Source organism: Gallus gallus, chromosome 26 (genome assembly GCF_016699485.2).
Source record: "Gallus gallus isolate bGalGal1 chromosome 26, bGalGal1.mat.broiler.GRCg7b, whole genome shotgun sequence".
Classification (NCBI taxonomy): Eukaryota; Metazoa; Chordata; class Aves; order Galliformes; family Phasianidae; genus Gallus; species Gallus gallus.
Genome location: NC_052557.1, coordinates 4,380,140 through 4,400,077, shown reverse-complemented (window position 1 = coordinate 4,400,077; position 19,938 = coordinate 4,380,140). Strand labels below are relative to the sequence as shown.

Sequence of the window (19,938 nt, the reverse complement as noted above, 5' to 3'; positions counted from 1 at the left end):
TCCGGTTTGGGTTTGCGTGCGCCGATCTGACTCTGCCCTCGGGGTTATGGACCCCCCTGTGGGGTGAGTGCCAAAACACCCACACACCCCCCACACCCCCAGTGCCCTCTGCAGCCTCAGGATGGGGCTCTGGGTGCTGCAGGACCGGGGCTCGCTGCCTTTGGGGTCAGCTGGGAAATGGCACAGGGAGCTGTGGGCTGTGCTGGGGGCTATGGGGGGGGAGCACACCCTGCGGGGTGGGCCAAGCCGTGGGGCAAAGCCTTGCAAAGCCCTCAGGGGGATGTGAGATAAAGCAGGTGGAGAGCATTCCCAGTGAAGGCAATGGGATCCTGAGCCGTACTGGGGAAAGTGGGAGGTGGGAAAGCCTTGAGGTGCTGGCATGACATGCAGAGCCTTCCTGCAAACCCCAAACCCACAAGAGGTGCAACATGCGGGTCACCAGACCCTGTCCCACGCAGCCCTGGGAAACAGCAGCAGCTGTGAGCAGTGGGGTTGAGGGATGGGGAGAGGGGGCAGAAAAGTGATTTTCCCTTATGTACGCAGCAGGGTTTGGGGCTGACCCCGCAGTGCTGCCCTGTGCCCATGGAGAGCAGCAGCAGGACATGGGCAGCTCGATGGAGGTGCAGGCAGAAGGACGAGCATGAATTGGTTTTTTTCTTTCACAGGGATGCAGGGCTCCCTTCTGCCCTTTCCACCTGAACCCAAACCACAACTCGCCGCCAGGCAAAACCATGAAGAAAATCAAACAAATAACGATTGTAATGTACAAGGTGGACATCGCCAGGCAGCTCAGAGCTTTGTGAAAGGCGCAGTCCCCACCATCCCCAGTTCTGTGTCCAGAGGGGAACGGCAGAGCTGCGTCTCCTTCCCGTAGGAACAGAGCAGGCGAAGGGAAATCCCAAACCCAGCAGAGAGCACAATGCTGAGGATGGGGAGGGGGGGCTCCGGGGTATCCCGTGCCCAGGGCTGGGAGTGTGGCTCAATGGGGGCTGCTGTGGGGCTGAGCTGAGGTCCCACGTCGTGCAGTCGCTCCCTGTGCAAAGCGCACACCCTCAGCCACGGGGTGGGATTTGAGGTGGAACCCCCCCATATTTGCAGAGGGATGGGGGATGCGTTTACCCCGGGGCCTCGTGCCTCTGTGTGGTGTGAACCCATAGCAGATGGGGGCGGGTGGTTGGGGGCACCTCCAGCTCCCTCCCACCTCACCATCCCTTCTGCCAACACGCCTGGCCCCACAGTGCCCATCCCATAGCCGGGGCCATTGTCCTCACTCCCGCCGTGCGCCCGGGTTTGTCCATCCCCCCCATCCCCATCCCGTGCCCAGGAGGGAGGGATGAGTCCCACCACTGCACCCCATGTTTGGATGGCCCCACCCCCAGCATACAAGAGCCGTTCTCAGGGTGCACCCAGAGCAGCTCTGTTGCAGCTCAAGGGTTTGCTGGTGAGAAGGGGGAACGACCCCAAAGCCCACCCCCGTGGTGGCACAGGGGCAGAGTGTGGCTGGATGGAGCGCAGTCCCAGTGCTCCCTGTGCTGAGGCAGGTGATGCCATGGAGTTACTGGGGTCTCCTATGAGGGGGACATGTCCTGATGATGCCCAGGGCTGCAGAGAAGGGAGGTGACCCAGTGACCCCAAGGACACTCTCACCATCGATCCCAAGACAGTAGGCAGCCCCCCCTCAGCCCCCAGCACATAGTCTGTCATCTCCTTATCCCCCTTCGCAGCTTCCAGCCCCTAAATCCACTCCATGTATGGTCCTGGCCCTGGAGCCGGGCACACAGTGGTGCTCTCTGTGCTCATCCCCCTTCCAAGTATGGGGTCCGGGGACAGAAAGGTCCCTATGGTCCACAGGGATGACCCCAACCACGGTCCTAAAGCGCTGGAAGACGATGACGAGGTGGGGGAGGGCAGTGAGGGTCCCTGATGCCCCCCAGGCTCAGTCCCTCAGAGCGGGTGCACAAACTGGTAGACGAGGCGCTGCGAGATGTCGGGTTTCCGGATGATGCCCTTTTTGTAGTACTGCCGGATGGAGCGGCTCAGTTTGTCGTAGTTCATGGCCGGGCGGTTCTTGCGGATGCCCCATAGACGCGCCACCTGCGCCGAGTCCTCGATCTTGAAGATCCCTATGAGGGGAGCGGGGATGGGAAGTTTGGGGTGACCCCTCCGGGCCCCGACCCCGGGAGCGCCCACCCACCTTTCTCCTTGTTGAGCCAACGGATGAAGCGCCCGTAGTTGTGGGGTTTCAGCAGCAGCTCCTTCAGGAACTGCCAAAGGTGGATGGGTTGCCCGGCGCAGGACGAGTCCACCTCGCTGTCCGCCCATCCGCTGTCACCCCCTGCGTAGGGAGGGATGGGGTGGGATGGGGGATGAGCCCTTGGGGCTGGGGGCAGCGGGGAGAACAGCGGGGTCCGACCCTCAGCCGTCCCATAGGGATGCAGGAAGCCCCCCATACCCCATGCTCGCATGTGGGGCTGAAACGAGGGTCGGGACCCCAGCAAAGCCACGCGGAACTCACCGCAGTATCTCACGTCCCCTGGGGCAGCTTTTTCCTTCATCCACGCAGCTGGAAATTGGGGAGCGGGCGGTCAGAGGGAGCCCACCCTGCGGCGCTGCGCTCCCCCCGGCCCCATACGTACCCGACTTCCAGATGTCGAGGTGTGCGTGGAGGACATCCCCGCAGAGGGGCGAGCGTTGGCAGAACTGCTCCTCCGACATCGCGCACAGCTCCTTCCCCGACAGCTCCTGGAAGGACTTCCCGAGCTGCGGCAGCCGGTACTGATGCTCCGTCCATAGGATCCACTTCTGCACGTTGCCGGGGCTCCAATCTGCTGGGTCTGGGGGTGGGGGCAGTGAGAGCAGCGTCACCCCATAGGGCCGGGGGTACCCTGTGCTCATCCGCCCCCGTGGGGCCAAGATTGGGGAGGACGAGCGAGTGGTTTCTCCTCACTTTGAGGGGGGTTTGGGGGCGTTTTAGGAGGATTGGGGGGCATTTAAGGAGCATTGCAGGGGGGTTCGGGGTAGGTTGGGCACTTTTAGGGCACTTTGGGGTGGCTTTGGGGTATCAGAGAGGTTTTGGAGCATTTGGGGCATTCTGTTTCAGAGCACATCCAGGTGTTTGGGGGCATTTGGGGTGTCCTGGCAGATTTTTGGATCTGGGGGTATCTAGGGGGTGTCGGGGGGCTGCTCAGGGCAGATTGGGCATCTCAGAGAGTGTTTGGGGCTTCTGGAAGCGTTATAGGGGTTTGGGGGCATTCTGGGAGGCTCAGGGTCTTTTGGGGGTATCAGAGCACATGGGGCACTTCGGGGCAGTTCTGCAGTTTTTGGAACATTTTAAAGGCCATTTTCGGGGGTCTGGGGAGATCAGATGGGTTTGGGGACATTTTATGGGTTTCTTTGTGGGTTTTTTTTTGGGGGGGGGGGGGGGGGGTTCTGCATGCACCCACCTGCGGCGATGTTGAGCAGCTTGCACGCCGTCTCGATGTCCTTCAGCACTTCGCCCACCACCATGCTCTGCATCTGCTCCAGCGAGTGCTCCTCCAAGGGCAGCCCCCCCTGCAGCTCCCCATCGCCCCCCAGCCCCAAACCTTGGCTGTCGATGATGGGGCACTGCTCCGGCTCCTTCTTCACCTCCCCTCGCCCCCCCGGGGTGCCGCTCTGGGAGGTCTCCCCCATCCCTTTGGCAGCCCATGCGACGTCCTCCGAGTAGAGCATGTCGAAGTAGTGCAGGCAGAAGGGGGTGCCGGGGGGGCTGGGGCTGCCCATGCTTCCAGTGCTCAGACCTGGGATGGGGGGGGGGGAGGAGAGGCTCAGGCACAAAGCAGCACTAAGCCTGTTAGAGGGGGAAAATCCTACAAAGAGATGCACAGCGCCCAGGGAGCCCTCGGAGGAATGTTGGCTTAGGGTTGTGCTGGGGACAGTCCTGGTTTTGGGGTGGGAGATGGAGTCCGGGTATGGGGCGCTGGGGGGGTCCTGGGTGGGGCTGAGCCCCCAAGGCCCCTACATGTGGGATGCCTAAACCCTGCAGGCACAGTGATGTGCATGGAGAGCAGCACCTGAGCGCGTCCCAGCAGCGGTGGCACTGCGGGTGGCTCTCCTGGGCCATATGGCTTTGGCCACCCCTGGAACACAACTCTCCCTTCACTCTACTGCAATATAAGCTGCTGCCATCGATCCGTCCCCATCCGCTGAGGGCTCAGGAGGATGAGCCTGCAGAACTCCTGTGGCAGCCCCACGGAACAGCTCCGTCCGCTGAGAGCGCTATGGGAGAGGGATCCGGGGGACCGATGCTCTGCGAGGGGATGGGGATGAGGGGAAGGGGCAGCACGGAGCTGCACAGCACCGCTCAGCCTGGCGGTAGGTCTGCTCCCAGCACGGTGTCACACGGCGTTGGGAACGGCCCTGCTGGGCACCAACCACGTCCTGCTGTCAGGGATGGCACAGCCCCATGCTTTGGGACCCGGCACCACAGCACCGAGCAAAGGCAGTGATGACGAGGAGGAGGAGGAGGAGGATGAAGGGGCTGCCCCCCACCCCCCCCCCTCCCAGCAGTTTCCCTGAGCGATGGCACCCGCTCCCAAACCTCCCCTTCATCTGCTGCAGATGAAAAGAGCAGCTTTAGCAGATCCGCCTTCCGTGCAGCCCCACACTGCTGCGGCACAAAGGGACGCGGCGACAGCTGCACGGCTCCGGCAGCACAACGGGAGGGGTCCCCAACGCTCTGCACTCCCCCTCCTCTGCCAGCCCCGGAGATGGGCACAGGGAGGATTGGGACGTTTGGGAACGTGGCCCCAATGCAACCTCCCGAGCGCCGCGCTGTACTCGCAGGGCGGGGGCCGCTGTTTGCCTTCCCTGGGTGGGAACTGTTTGCTCGCAGCTTCAGGTGCCTTTTTTCCCCCTTCCCTCTCCCTCGTTGCTTTTCCCTCGAAAACTGGAGCTGCTTCCTTAGGGCAGCACTGGAAGGTACGGCCCATCCGTGCGGGTCTCAGCCCTGTGTGAGCGATGGGGACATCGCAGTGCCCCGAAGCGATGCTGGCAAACGCTGCCGGGCTGCGCACAGTGACAGCTCCACGGGGATCGGCCTTTGAAACAGGGGAAATTAAATACAAATAAAAAATCCCCCCCTCCCCCCCGACCCTCGAACAATGGGGCCGTTAATTACTCCTAAGCCGTGGTGGAACAGGTTGTGCCGGGCACGGGGCACCCGGGACAGCCCCGAATCCACAGGTGCTTCCCAACCACCCCCACGGGCAGTGGGGGGAGCGGGGCCAGGCTGTGTGCCCCCTCCTGACCCCAGCACTGCGACGGGGCCGCGCTGTGACCCAGAGCCACCCCACACATCCCTACTGCCAGCAGGACACCCTTTTACCCTCCAATCCCAAAGCGACAGCTCGGAGAGGGTGGGGACCCAGCGAAGTCCTCCCTGCCCCCAAATCTGTTTCTATCGGGGATTTGGGGTTTGTCCCCTGTTTCTTCCAGCAGCAGACAGCACACAGTGTGAGAGCCCCCAAACCCCACACGACAGTGCCCTGAGAACCACCCCATAGCCGGGCTGGGGACGTGGGGCAGATACAGAAATGTGACAGATCAGGGTCTCGCTATGGGATTGCAGCCCCACACCGGGACAAACCCAGTGCACAGGAGGGATGCAGCCCACTCGGGGGTCCCAGAGCTGCCCCCAGCCTTTTGCCACCCCCTGACCCCCCCCATTACCTGCATGGGGGCTGACGGCTGGGCGCTGTGTCCCAAACCCCAGGTCAGGCTGCCCCAGCCATGCGCTAACAGCAGTGGGGTGGGGACGGGCACAACTCAATGGTGTCCCGAGCGAAGCCGCAGTGCTCGGCGTCCCCCAGGTGAGCAGCAGAGCTTGGTGTTCCCCATGCAGGGCCAGGGAGCCCCTATTTATAGCAGGCAGTTCCCTGCCCACGAGAACGGCCGTATTGTGGGGGATTTGGCAGCTGAGCGGCGTTTGTGTTTCACTAACCGAGCAGAACCATAAAAATCCAACCTGGAGCCAACGTGCCTCGAGCACACAGGGCAAAAACACAGCAGAAATCCAGAGAGACACAGCGGCCCTAAGAGGCGCTGCTCCGGCAATAGGGCTCCGAGATGCCCCCGAGCGCACAGCGTCTTCATTATGGGACCCAGCAGCTCAGCACTCTCGCGGTGAACCCAAATCACACCATCTCCATAGAGCAGGTTGGGGTGTGATTTGGGGTGGTAGCTCCCCGAGGAGCACCCGGAGCTCACAGCAGGGGATGGCCGTGCCCCAGCTGCCCTGAGAGCCACGGGAAGGGATGACCACGGCAGACGACCTCACACCCATCCCCAAGCAGTGCTAACGTACAGCGGACGGCAGGAGGGTCCATAGGGACGGTTGTATGGCTCTTACCTTGACGGGGCTCAGCAGCAGCATCGGTCCCAGCAGTGGGTGGGAAGAGCTGACCCTGTGCTGCTCGGCACAGTGCCTGGGGTGGGCATGGCCCCACGTGCAGTGCCCCAATTGGGACGGTGTCCCACTGCACCCACCCGGCTCACAGGCTGCGAAGCATGGGCTGCCAGTGGGCACTGTATGGGGTGGGGACACGGATGGGGCAGAGGGAGCAGTGGCCGAGGGATGGAGGAGGTGTGCGACGGGGACGGGACGCGCTCAGCAAATGCCTCCTCAGCCCATTATATCCAATTCCTTCCTTATTTACCTGAACAAACAGGCTGCGTGCTTACCTCAGCTGGAGGTGTTTGAACAGCCCGAGCGGGGTTAACCCTTGAGGGGTGCAGTGTGGTGCCAGACTCAGCCCCACATGGGACCCCATAGGGGAGTGGGGCAAACCCCCATTAACCCCTTCCCACCCAAACACCCACCCTGGAGGCACAGATGCTCAGGGTGAGAGCAGAAGGCTCTTCTGGAGCACAGAGACCCATTGGGTGCACCACGGCGGCACGCAGCACCCCGTGGCACATCAGGGGGATCAGAGATGCTCTGAGCCCCCAAAGGCAAATCAGGACCCACTGCTCCGACCTGCACCCCAAAACTGTTGGGGATCAGCACAGGGATGCGGCCCCTCTTCCTCCCCACACTGCTGCTGTATGGGGCACAGTGGGAGCACACAGCACTCCAGGCCTGGGTTGTCTGCACCGGCAAAAGCAGGAAAAAGCTGTTCTGACCGAGACAGACCCCAAGATGGTATTTATGGTCACTTTGAACACGTAAAGAACGCAGCACAGCTCAGGCAGTTCTCCTGCGTGTGCAAACTTGAACTCCCATGCACCAAACCCTGTGCTGTGCCCCAAACCCTCACGATTTTACTGTCATCCCCCCCCATGCGTCCCATGGCACCCGGGGACTCCGCACCCCTTCTGCTCACCGATAAGCACAGGTGTGCGCCGGGAGGAGAGAGGGAAATTAAACCCCGTGGAAAGGCGGTCAGAGCTTTAATGTTATCTTATCCTATGGAAAACACTGCCCCCAGATTAGGGCTGCTGCCACCCGAGGTGAGCGTTCCTCCTCTGTTTTGGGAAACACAGCCGGGTCGGGAACACGTGGCAGAGAGAGACGGTGGTGGGAAGGATGGGGGCATTGCGGTGGGGTGGGAAGGTGGCATAGGTGGTGGGGGGAGAGAGGTCCTCCCAGTGCCCCCCCAGTGCCCCCAGCTCACTGCAGCTCCAGGACTCCCCCCTGCACTGCTCTGAGCATCTTCTCCCTGCTCCCGTCAGTGCACAACACTGCACTCAGTGGGGATCATCCCTCCAAGCGCCACACAGCTGCAGCGCGCTGAGCTGCCGGGGACTGCACCCACAAAATTCGGGGCCGTATGCAGCGCCCTGACTCCCCATATGGGCTCCAGAGTCCCCAACCAGGACCCAGCACACAACCCCACAGCCATCCAAGCGCAGGGAGCTTTATCAGCGCTCGTGCATGGGAACATAGGTGTGTCAGCTGCGGGGAGTTAAGATACAGAGCAGAGCCTCCAGGTGAGCCACACACCCATGCGTATGCTGGGAAACCACTGTAGCCACCATTCCCTTTCCCTCTCCCTGTGCAGTGCACGGCCCCATACTGCAAACCACTGCCCTCCACCACATCTCCACACAGATATCGGTGCAGGGGATGTTTGCAGGCACGGGTTGTGCACAGCACCTGTCCTCCTGGCTGGGATGTTGGCCGGGGCCTCCTTTGCTCGTTAGGTTGAACCATCATTCATTAGCAAGGCCAGGAGCAAACTGGAGGAGGATGCGATGGGATGGCATAGGGCAGACGGGGCTCGGCTCTGTAGGAGCATCCCAAAGCCAGGTCCCCTCGGTGCGCCCGGCCCCTGTCCTGCTCTCCGCTGCAGCTGGGAAAGCTCTCCCAGCTCCTCCTATCTGCAGCACCGGACATTTCGATAAGTGAAGGAGATTAAAGGGAAAAGCATTTCCCTGCCTCACTGCGCATTTGCTTTGTTCAGGGGGAGGCGAGCAGCACAACGTAGGGCTTGAAAATGGGGAAGCAGCCCCAAAAATGGGGAGCGGAGGTGGGAAAACACCGGGACTGGCAAAGCCCATCTGATGTCTGCTGCAGGACCAAGGGTCCCCAGTGCCCACCACTCCCCCAGACCCACAGAGGTGCTCCCAGAGGACGGGGGTGACAAGGAAGGTGGCGTCCCTACAGATGGGGCCGGCAGTGGGGCTGCCCCACATGGGAGCCCACGGCTGCGGCCGTCTGCGTCACCCCGGAGTTGTGCAATCCCAGCTGGTCGGGAGCAGCTCCGGTTACGATATGCAAAAGAGGAAAAGAATAGGTTGCAACACGTTGGGAACAACAAAAGAGGGGAAATGAAGTCTGGCTTTTCTGCTCCGCGTGCGCAGCTCTGGAGGGGTTTTTTCCTCATCGCCACCGCCGGGCGGTGGGCTGCGGTTCCGCCGTGACGGAGCAGCACTCCGTGAATCAGCGCGGAGGAATCTCTGCCTGCAGCAGTCGCCGACTCCACCGCGAGAACAACACAGCAGCAGCCCCGGAACGGAGGGAGAGAATAAAACCATTGACAGGACTCGATGCCACTGTGAAACCACAGCGGGCACTGAGCCGGGCCGGGCAGCAGTTCCCGGTGTTCTGCAGAGCGGGGTCCCCTCTGCTGCGTCGGAGAACAGCACTGTCACAGCACAGCACAGCACAGCACGGTGTGGGGAGATGGGATTCCCCCCGCAGGGATCCCAGCGGCTGCTCGCCGCCCTTCTGCCGCCCGTAATCTTAATTGCTCTCCCCGGGATGTCCGCTCCCTGCGGCTCACTTCCACCCCGGCCCGCGCCCAGCGGGTTTATCGCGTTTGGAGGACGGACGCGCGGAGGTCAAAGCGGCCATCCCAGGAAGAGCCACCCCGGCGGAGGAGGGGATCGGGCGCCGTTCCCAGCGTTGTCCCGCAGCTGCCGGGGGTGTCCCCGCGCCAGCAGAGCAGAGGTGGCGGAGGGGACGCGGCCCTCCCAGCAGCGCAGGGACGGAGCGGGGGCTGCAGCTTTGGGAGGGGAACCCTTTGGGGTTGGGGCTCCGCTGGAACCCCAACGGGAGCCGCATTACCGAAGCACACGAGGAGCAGCCCAGGGCGGGCGGCACCGCGCAACGGCCCCGCGCAGATGCGCTGCAGAGCATCTCCTTAACACCTCCTCGCCCCACACCAGCCGTGCCCCTTCCCAAAACCCGGCAGCACGGAGCCGGGCGCGGCCACTCCCCTTTATTGCCCCCGGCCACGCGCCCCGCGCCTCCCCATCTTCCAGCTGCTGCCATAAACCCCATTTACGGGACGACGTGCGTGTGCTCAGCGCAAACAGCCGCGGTTATTGCTGCCGGCACAGCCGTGGGGCCCACCCTGATAAAACAACCCGGGGCTCCCGACCGCGGCTCCCCGGCCGCGGTGCCGCTGACGCAGCCGGGAGCACCGGGATCCACCTGCGTGTTTGCTGTTCCCTGCTTAATGCCCCGCTCCTTTCATCCCCGGGTTGCATTAAACTCCAGCTTTTGTCTCCCGGGATTAAAAGCCTGGAAGTGGCTGCGGGTCGCCCAGCGGTGCCAGGAAGAGAGGGCTCAGGGTGCGCCCGGCTCAGCACAGAGCCAATGCAGGCAGAGGTGGGGCGAGGGGAGGTCATGGCCACCCCATGCGTGGCTTTGGGGTGCAGGGTGGGGGAACCGTTGACCACAGACAGCTGCGGGGCTGGGCTGCCCGCTGCACCATCTGCATGCAAACTAAAAACAACCCACATTTGGTTGTTGCTCACAGCAGGGAGGATGCAGCTGGATGATTTTAAGGTCCCTTCCAACCCAACCATCCTCTGGCTCTATGACCTTTAAGGTCTCATCAACCCAACCATCCCATGGCTCTATGACCTTTAAGGTCTCATCAACCCAACCATCCCATGGCTCTATGACCTTTAAGGTCTCATCAACCCAACCATCCCATGGCTCTATGACCTTTAAGGTCCATTCCAACCCTACCATGCCATGGTTCTATGATCCTTAAGGACCCTTCCAACCCAACTATCTCATGGCTCTATGACCTTTAAGGTCCATTCCAACCCAACGATGCTATGGTTCTATGACCCTTACGGACCCTTCCAACCCAACCATCTTACAGCTTTATGACCTTTAAGGTCTGTTCCAACCCAACCAGCCCACGGCTCTATGATCCTTAAGGTCCCTTCCAACCCAACCATCCCATGGCTCTACACTGCATCTCCATTTCCTCACCCTTCAGCCCATCAATGGGGTGGAGCAATGGGGCCAGCCCCCCTCGCCATGCCGCAGGCACCCAGCAGCAGTTCCCAGCCCTACGCACGCAGCCAGGTGAGACAGGCAGGGCTCTGTGCCAGCAGACACGACGTCTTCTTGCACAGCCCTCGGCAGCTTTGTTTCCCACAGCGGCTGCCATGAAGAAATGCAAATTCATTCTTCTCCTCCATTGCTTTTTTTTTCCCCCCCTCCCAACACGTGCAAATGATTCTCGGGCATAACGGCCCCGGAGCGTGGGAGCCACGGGGTCAGGGAGAACCCGTGAGCCGCTCTGATGCCCTGCGAGCCCAGGGCAGCACACAGTGCCCCGCAGCAGGAGAGGCTCTTGGGCACAGCTCCCCACAGCCCTGTGCTGTCCTCCCCAGGAGAGCCAGCAGAAGGTTCTGTCCCGGGTGAGAAGCCATCAAAATCAGCCTCAAAGCCGCAGCGTTGGCTGGAAGTGAGAGCTGGCAGGGCTGGGTGGGAAGGGATGGCAGGAGGTGAATGGCACTCAGCCACCTCTCCCCAGGCTCAGAGCAGCTGCAGCACTTTGGGACCAGAAAATCCCAAACCTGCCCTGCAAGGGCTGAGGTTCCTGAGGGGAGGGGGGGGCAGACCCCCATTGCTCCATACAGAGCTCAGATCCCAGCGCCCATTGGGATGAGGCCACACTGTGCACGGCGGCTCCAGGGCAAAGGTGTTGCTCTCCATCTCGCACTGTGGAGGGGTCACGGGGACAACCACGCAGAGCTCAGTGCAGGGCAGCTGGGGATGAGCAATGCACGGGGAGCTGTGACTCAGCCATGAGTCACCCGGCTCCTAAGGACATGCGTTGTTCTGATAAGCATCACCCAGGTCTGACACCACCAGCCCAGGGAAGCAGCCCCCATCCTGCCCAGCAGCACCCACACCTGGGGGGCTCAGTGGGGTCCCAGGGAGGCAAGACTCCAATCAAGGAACAGGGAGCACCCTCTCCCACCTCCGCAGGTATTTGCTATTCCCCAGCACACAGAAGCTGCTTTCCAATCCAGACCTCCCCATGGAGCTTCAGCACCACGAGGAGCCCCCAAAGAGCCTGGATGGGGGGGGGGAAAGCATCGGTGACACCCTATGGGAAACGAGCACCGTTCCACTGTGGTCTCACAGGATAGAATATGAAAGCAGACAGCAATTAACGCCCTCTGCTCTCTCGCAGGAGCCAGGCTCCAACCTCAGCCCCAACCATGACCCCACATAGGGCACCCGCGCCCCAAACCCAATTCTCCCCATCCCGGTGCTGGCTTGGGCCCCAGTGCAGCGAGAACATGGCTTCTGTTCTCAGCTGTGGATTTGAGGGCAGCAAAGTGTTTGTTCTGTCAACACGGGCCTAATCCTCAACCAAAAGCCGATGAAAAAAGCCATAGGGGGGAAGGATGGGAATGAGCTGCCCTTTCGAAACAAAGCCCTCACCGTGACACCCACGGCCCCAAAAGGAAGGAGGGCATCGGCACTGCCCGAGGTAAGCAGGGCAGGATCCCACCCAGGGACGTGTCAGTCCCCATGGACACCCACAGCACCCTGCAAGGGGAACAGGAGCCACCCGTGGGACCCCAACCACGTGGGTGACGACAGTGCAAGGTTTAGGGTTTGTCTGGTGAAGGTCCCAATGGCAGCAACGCCAGGTTCCCACCTCCCTTTGGCCAACACAAAACCAATGGGCACAGACACGACCCGGGGATGTCCTGGGATTAGCAGCTGTCCCATGACACAGCTGTGACACCACCAGCCTGCCATGAAGGCGCTCACCAAGAGTGGCATTTCCAGAAGGGCCAGGACCCCCTTTCCTGGTGGGACGACTCAAAATTCTGCCATCTCCGAGGTTCATCTCCAGCTCAGCACGTGGAGCGCCCGACGCCGCACACCCTATGGTGGATCCCAGAGCTGACCCTAAGGAGCATTCACATCCCAGCCCCAATGGCACAGCTGCCACCAGCCCCACACCGCAGCACTGTGGGACCCACTCCTGCCCGCCGATGGCAGCAGCACCGCACCCTCAGCCTGCAAAAAAAAATACGTATATAACCAACAGGAAAAAATACCTCCAGCAGTTTCCATTTGTTTGCTCGTTAAATAATGGCTTCCTTATCGCTACGTATGCAGATCCCCTTAAAATTCGGACAAACCTGCTTCTCAGGCACCGTCACCTGCTGCCCCACACCCCGCACTGCCTGCAGGCACTGTGCAGCACAGCGGCCCCTGTGCTGACTCAGCCTGGGATGGGGGTCCCAAAGTGGTGGGATTCCTCCTGGAGGTCTTTGAAAGCCCCCCCCGACTCCTGGCAGAGCGCCGTGGATGTCCCCAATGGAGCAGGTGGAACAGAGGTCTCTTCCTACAGCAGCCACCCCATGGTGCTGCCCCGTGTTTGGTGGGGCACCACGCTCCCCATCACCTCCTTGCTTTGAGATGGACAAAGTAGGATCGCCCAAAGCCTCCGCTGGGAGACGCCCATCCTTCTCTCTCCGCCCTGAGCCACCACGCACCATGGAAGTGGATGGATACGTGCAGGAGATGTGGGGACACTGGAGGTGCCGCCAGGTGTCTCCGGGCAGCCAGGCTCAGGGACATCACATCCTCACTGTACGCCACGGGGAGGTCAGGGAGAACGGTGCCATCGTGTCAGACGGGGTCACCCCCAGGATCACATCCGATGCCTCTCCAGGCTTCTGGGCTTTGCCACCGTGGGTTGACGTCACAGCCCAGCCTGCAGCTGTCAGAATTAATTGAGGAAACTCCAGCACGGTAAACAACGAGGAGGGAAAACGGGGCAGATTAGATAACAAGAAGTGCGAGGTTCTCCTTCGCTCCCCTGCACGGAGCTCTCCAAGTCCCAGCCAGCAGCGCACAGCGTGGGACACACTTCCTTCTGCCAGGGTGGGGACACCTCCATGGCCCCAGGGTTGGGTCTCCTGCCCTCCTTTGGGGCTCCAGCAGCACACACACGTGGGTGTGTTTGGGCACTGCATCCCCACTGACGGACATCTCTGCCCATAAGACATCCCGGCTCTGCTCAGCTTCCAACCCAGCGGGTCACCTCCACGCGGGCAGCAGCAGGCTGGGTGACACCATGCCCCCCCATGGCAGGGTGGGAGCAGCACAGAGCACACCCAGAAACGTGTGACCACCTCCCCACCCCGGGAGCAGGGCTGGAATCTGCTCCAGAAGCATATGGGGACACGGCACCATCAGCAGCTCGGAGACCCACATCCCACCACGGAAGGCTGCAGATGAGGAACACACTCAGCTCCCTCTGCTGGCACCTACTCCAGTCCAGGCCCACGTATGGTGGAGGTTTCACGACTGCAGATGAAGATGTAAACAACACAAGGGAACACACCAAGCTCTTAAGCCAGCCCTGATCCCATAATATTTGGTGATCCCATAATGTTTGGTGGAGCAAACGACGCTGCTCTTACCTGCGTGTGCCATCTGCTGCTGCACTCGGTGCCCGGTGCATACTTTCACTCAGCTGTTTTATGAATGGGATACGTTTGAGATTATGTTCCCTTAAATCATTTCTGTTTAACTGCCCATTTCCAATTAACGCAGCGGCTGAGCACACAAATTACAGCTCACGGAGAGCTTCCAAAGAAAACCTACACCTAAAGCTGATTGCACACATGGAAAGTGTGAGAAGGAACCACCAGACCTATGTGTGCACAGAGGCCCAGGGATGATGCAGGATTTCCTCGTGCAGCAGTCACGGCAGTGAGATGACCTCCACTACAGCAATGGCAGCAGGTATAGAATCACAGCATGGCCTGGGTTGGAAAGGACCACAGTGCCCATCAGTTCCAACCCCATTGCTATGTGCAGGGTCGCCAACCAGCAGCCCAGAGCCACATCCAGCCTGGCCTTGAATGCCTGCAGGGATGGGGCATCCACAGCCTCCTTGGGCAACCTGTTCAGTGCGTCACCACCCCCTGGTTGAAAAGGTACTTGCCTGCTTGGGAAGCAGCATTAGGAGGGAGGTGCGATCACACTGTCCTGCTCTGGTGAACTTCTGACAGGTTGCAACCCTAAAGACAAACAGATTCTTTCAAGCAAATAAGCAGTCAATGAAAAGTTTGGGAGGGAGGGAGAGAAGGGGAGGCATCCCAACCTATCCAAACACTGCCTTGTTTTAAAGCTGCCCGTGAGCACCCAGAGCTCGAGGGGTGCGTTCTGCTCGTGGTGCAAAATAAATACCCATAGGCGCAGGCAGCAGGATGTCTGCTCCCCGTGGGGCTTTCAGTCAAGCTTAAAGAGCACACGAAAGCTTCAGGCACTTATTCAAATGTTAAAAAGCAAACCCAGCGCGCACATATTGAGGTTTCTTGCGAGGATTAGTAACAAAGTCACATGTAAGCAAGAGATCAGCTTTATCTAAGCTGCTCCAGAATATAGTTTATATAGGCAAATGTTTCGGCTGGGTGCCCTGAGCAGCAAGGCCTGGCCTGGGAAATGCCACCAGCCCAAGTGACGGTGCACGTGCCTCCAAGGACCTCCACCTGCCCTCATCCTGACCCACGGGGACGCCGGACACCCCCCCTTAGTGCTTCTCCCCCAGCATCCCCCACCCCGGTACCTGCACTGAGTGCCCCATGCAGCCCAATGGGAGCCCTCCTGGAACGCAGCTCCCAGCACAGCCCCCCGTCCTTCGCAGCTCTCCTCCCCCATCCATCACCTTTCACCTGAAATGGGCCTCGGGCACTCATCACACCCTGACCCAGGCTGGGAAGTCTGATTAACTCAGCACGCACTGAATTCCTTCTTTCTAAAGGCAGTTGGAGGAAAGGCAGAGAGAGAATTGAGCACATATGCCTCAACGCCTGGGAATCCCTGGGACAGGAGAAAGAAGGGCGCCTTTAACTGCAGGATGACACATTCAGAAGGTTTTTTTCAGCTTCAATAAAACTCTCAACGGCCACAGAACATTTTTTTTTTCTGTGTTAATTTAATCATACAAATATTCATTTATACATTAAGGAAAAAGCTTCCTTTTTATTTATTTATTTATTCGGTTTTTTTTTTACCCCCAATGTGCTATCGTAGGACTTCTCCCGGACTCAATGAGGCAACACACCATCCTGTTCTACACATGCACTCCCCCCAGAGAGAATAGACAGGCTGCAGAACCACCCACTCACTCACACAAGAAAAGAAATGAAACACACAACAGAAACCCAGACACGGGACAGCGTGCATTCCCCAACCCTGCAGGCTCTGCTGCTCTCCAACCCACACAGCTTTGTCCCCGTGCTGCAGCTCAGCACAGCCCACCCCCAGCACAGCACGAGCGCTTCGGGGCTGAACTCCCACCCGCACTGTGCTCTGACTTCCCCGGGTTCACAGAGGGCCCACGGACCCACTGCCTGTGCCCAACACAGCGAGAGAGAGGAGATGGATTGCAGCCTTTCCTCTTTTCGGAGGGGCGGTGGGTGAGGGAGATCTTTCTCTGCTCGGGACAGACGGGTGTTAATCAGAGAGCTGCAGCCTCTGTCACTGCAGCCTTCTGTGCGGGGGGGTTCCAGCCCCATGGGGGTGATGCAGCCTCCCAATGCTTTACCTGCTATACCTCACAAGCCTGAGCTCTATGTGCATAACCCCCCCGGCCCGGCTCCTGTGAGCTGCAGCACACACCGCACGCGAACCCAGCAGCAGTGCTGACGAACCACGCCATTGGTTTCACCTGCCTGATGTTAAAGTCTCCACGAGTTTGAATGCATCATCCCTACAGAAAGCAGGAGGGATCCCAGCGCCCCCACGACGCCCGAATATCTCAGACCTCTCTCTGTGAGATCAGGAAAGCTGACAGCAGCAGCAACGTGAGGGCTGTGCTTCAAGGAACCAGAGCAGATAAAACCACCTCCGGCCTCAGAGAAACAGTTCTTACGAGAGGAAAAACCCAGAGGTGGAGCAACCTCTCATCTCAACGCTCTCCCACTGTCACAGCAAAGGTTGCAGCCCCGACTCTCAAAGCATCCGCAGCTCTGCACCATCATCTTCAGAGACCATTCCCACTATGCCAAAGCTCAGCTCCGTGGGGAACAGCTGCACTGTGAGCAGTGTGAGGCTGCAGGTTCCAGCAGCACCTCAGCAATGGCCCTGCCTTTCTGCACACCCTGGAGCAAGCAAGTCTTGCCACAAAGGACACCGTGGATCGGAAACACTCAGGAGAGAACTCAGATCTGTGCCGGACAAGTATGCCTTCTGAGTGGGAAAGCACAGGACTACTTGGGGTGCATCATGCAAGCTTTTCTCAAGAAAAGGAAGATTCATTCCTAGCAGGAGCAGCACAGGAACACAAGCGTGGCAGCCATTCTCGACACGAAGAGCAGACGTGCCCAGGAGCAGAAAGCTGAAGTGGGGGGGATGTGAGGCTCCAGGGTCTCCCAGCTGACGCAAGGCAAAGGTTGCAGCACCAGCTGCAGTATGACACTGAGGTCTTATTTCCTTCCCCTGCCCCCTTCCACTACACAGCTGACAAAGGGAGCTAATAAAGATAAGGAATCACCTCGTCATCTGGACAAACAGTCTGCAGTGTTTTAGATGCTTTCAGAAGGGCAGTGGCAGTACTGCAGATGCGATGGTCAAGTCCGTGCCTTCAGAGCTTGGCACATACACCACCTGCTCAGAAAGGAAGGAGCAGAGGAAGAATCCACTTGCCCAAGCTACAGTGCAGCAATGCAAACTACTCCCTAGACTGAATGCTAAGGGAACACAAACTTCACCAGGGCAGAAGGATGTGACAGGACGAGAACAAAACACTGCAGCGGCACCAAGCAGTGCAGCACTACCTTCCATGGGAACGTTCCAGAGCAGCTCAGCCTGGATCTGTACCACTCGCCCAGCTCTAGCAAGCTGCTGACACAGAGCCGGGTCTGTTCACCAAACCACACGTGCTCCCAAAGGTCCGATTCTTCCTCTGCTGGGTCCGGGGAAGACCCACACGAAGCACCTGTATGCACTGCTTGGCAGCTGCAGTGCAAACTGATCCCCCACTCAAAACAAATCAAGAAAACGCCACACACCACGCAGCAGCAAGCCTGAGCTCTGCTCTGAAAGGAGTCTGCACCAGAAAGATGGGGAAGGAGGTTGTGGGGTATTTGCATATCACTGTATCTTTGGCAGACGGCTCTTCTGGCCTGCAGGATTCCTGGGAAGGCAGTGCCCTGCAGGAGGACCTGTGGGGACACAGCCCCTCAGGAAGCCACAAGGCCGTTCCCCCTCCCTTCACGCTGGGCTTTCCAATCAGTGACTGCATGAAGATACACTGGAGGAACAACAGAGCAACCCGTATCTTTAGAGGAACGCGTCCTCCTCCAGCAACAAGCCCTGGAGAGCCCGTTGGAAAGGTGAGAGCCTCAAAGCTATACAAGCCAGGATGAGAAAGGCAAATGAATACAAGGCGACAGTGGAATCCAGCAGCTGATTCTAACTCGTGCTCTACATTCAAAAATGCAAAGAATTAGCCTCTAAGCTAACGCTTCATAACAGGAGAAAGGAACTCAAACTTACGCTGTGTGAGAGAGATGGGAGATTCAAAACTATAAGGACGTGACTTGCAAAGCTTTGCGACTATCATCGAGTGAATTACAGCTACAGAAAAATAGCTTCCTCTTGGCACAAGACTGATACACTTGCTTGGTTGCTCTAGGCACAGCTATTGTACATCAAGAGTTAACAAAAAGAGTATTTTAAAATGCTAACCACGTAGGACAGCTCTGGAACTTTAATAAATCCGTTTTTCTTATTCGTATGGTTGGGTATACGAGCACTTCGTGTACAAGAGGAAGGGAAATGAGCCCTCCTGTTATCCTCACCCGGTCCCACTGTCCCTCCCTTCAGTGGTGATGCTGAGATCCGCTGCTCAGCGGGGCAACTGACGGCAACGCTCAAACCAAAAGGGAAGAACGAAGACACAGAAAGAATCCATTGAGGAGACGAAGAAGTGGGTCAATAAAATCAGAAGGTGAAATTAAAAACGCCGAGCCGGGTACAGACCCAACCTGCCATTAAAACACGTCCAACACAAAGAAGTCACTGCACAAACCCGCAGAAGATGCCAAGCAAACGTCCATTGGGTAACAAGCAAAGGATGGCAGCTCCACCAAAATGCACGCTGTCCCTTCTTCAAAAAAGAAATATGAACAGGAAAGAAAACAAATTAAACATTTGCTCAAACTACAACCGCTCCGTAGGCAAATTCTTTTCAAAAGATGGCTTTTGCATTTCATTTTCTCTCTTAAACTTCTCCGCTACCTAATTACTGTGAGAATGACTTCTACAAAATATCGTGGTGTCGGTATAGTCTTCTTCTCATAGCGTTAAACAACACTCCTGAAATTCAGCATTCACACATGCATACTGAGATCTTTCCTCCGGAAACAGTCTTAAGTTATTGGGCTTTTGATTTAATTTTCTTCTTTATCCAGAACACGGAGGCAGAGAAGGGGGGTCCACGCTGTGTCTGTCTGCCACGTGAATCCCCCTCCCTTCCCCCAAAAGTCAGTTCTTTGTTAAATTCTCCTCTTGCCGATACCCGTTTTGTGTGTTTGTGTTTTAAGACTGTCCGAAGGGATAAGGACCGTGGAAACCCTGCAAGAAAGTTGGAGACATAATCAATTTCAACAGGCAAGAAACAACGGCGCTCAGTGCGCGCCTGCAAATCACCACCATCCCATCCCAGCACTGCTACGTTGGATGCAACCCTTCACCCATCAGAGCAGCAGCCCCAGCTGCCCAGCCTTACCAAAGGCTCAGAAAGGAGCTGTTCCCCCCTGACACAGCAGCTGCCACCCACTTACCTCTGTCAGGTGTTATCTAGGGCAGCTAACAGCCAGGCAGAACGCTTCTCAGCTGCCACAGGGCCACGTGAAGTAACTACTGACAGCTTCTACACCAGAGCAAAAGCCATTTGTAGATGCTGCTGTCCTTGCAAGGCCAACAGCTGCAGCCTCACAAGTCTATTCTAAAGGTTACAGCAAACAGTAAGGCCGGAACTGAGAGAAAAGCCTACGTGAGAAAAAGCAGCATTCTGAAATCCACGCTCATCACATGCACTTCTGCCCTCTCAGAGTAACGGTACACATTTTTTCCAGGTGAAAGTCAGCCACCACATCTCAGCAAAAAATTAAAATCTTGCTATGGAAGCCACTGTCCCCTCATTCACACTCTGCAGTGAGCAG

General features: G+C 58.6%; 2 protein-coding genes across 3 annotated transcripts in view; both read right to left on the bottom strand.

Moving 5' to 3' along the window:
- Positions 1-741: 741 nt before the first annotated feature.
- On the bottom strand, positions 742-17,544 carry SPDEF (SAM pointed domain containing ETS transcription factor). The gene is made up of 6 exons (XM_040653030.2): positions 12,518-17,544; positions 3,444-3,779; positions 2,637-2,834; positions 2,516-2,563; positions 2,195-2,335; positions 742-2,123 (listed from the first exon to the last, which is right to left on the bottom strand). The coding sequence occupies exons 1-6, from the start codon at positions 12,594-12,596 to the stop codon at positions 1,945-1,947; spliced, it is 981 nt and encodes a 326-aa protein (XP_040508964.1). The 5' UTR covers positions 12,597-17,544; the 3' UTR covers positions 742-1,944.
- The window catches only part of C6orf106 (C6orf106 homolog), a 31,865-nt gene continuing 27,611 nt past the window's right edge, over positions 15,685-19,938 (bottom strand). For both annotated transcript variants that reach the window (NM_001030919.2, XM_015298936.3), the window contains one exon: positions 15,685-19,348. In NM_001030919.2, the coding sequence (NP_001026090.1) occupies positions 19,313-19,348 (36 nt within the window). In that variant the 3' untranslated portion in view covers positions 15,685-19,312. The remainder of the gene's footprint in view (positions 19,349-19,938) is intronic.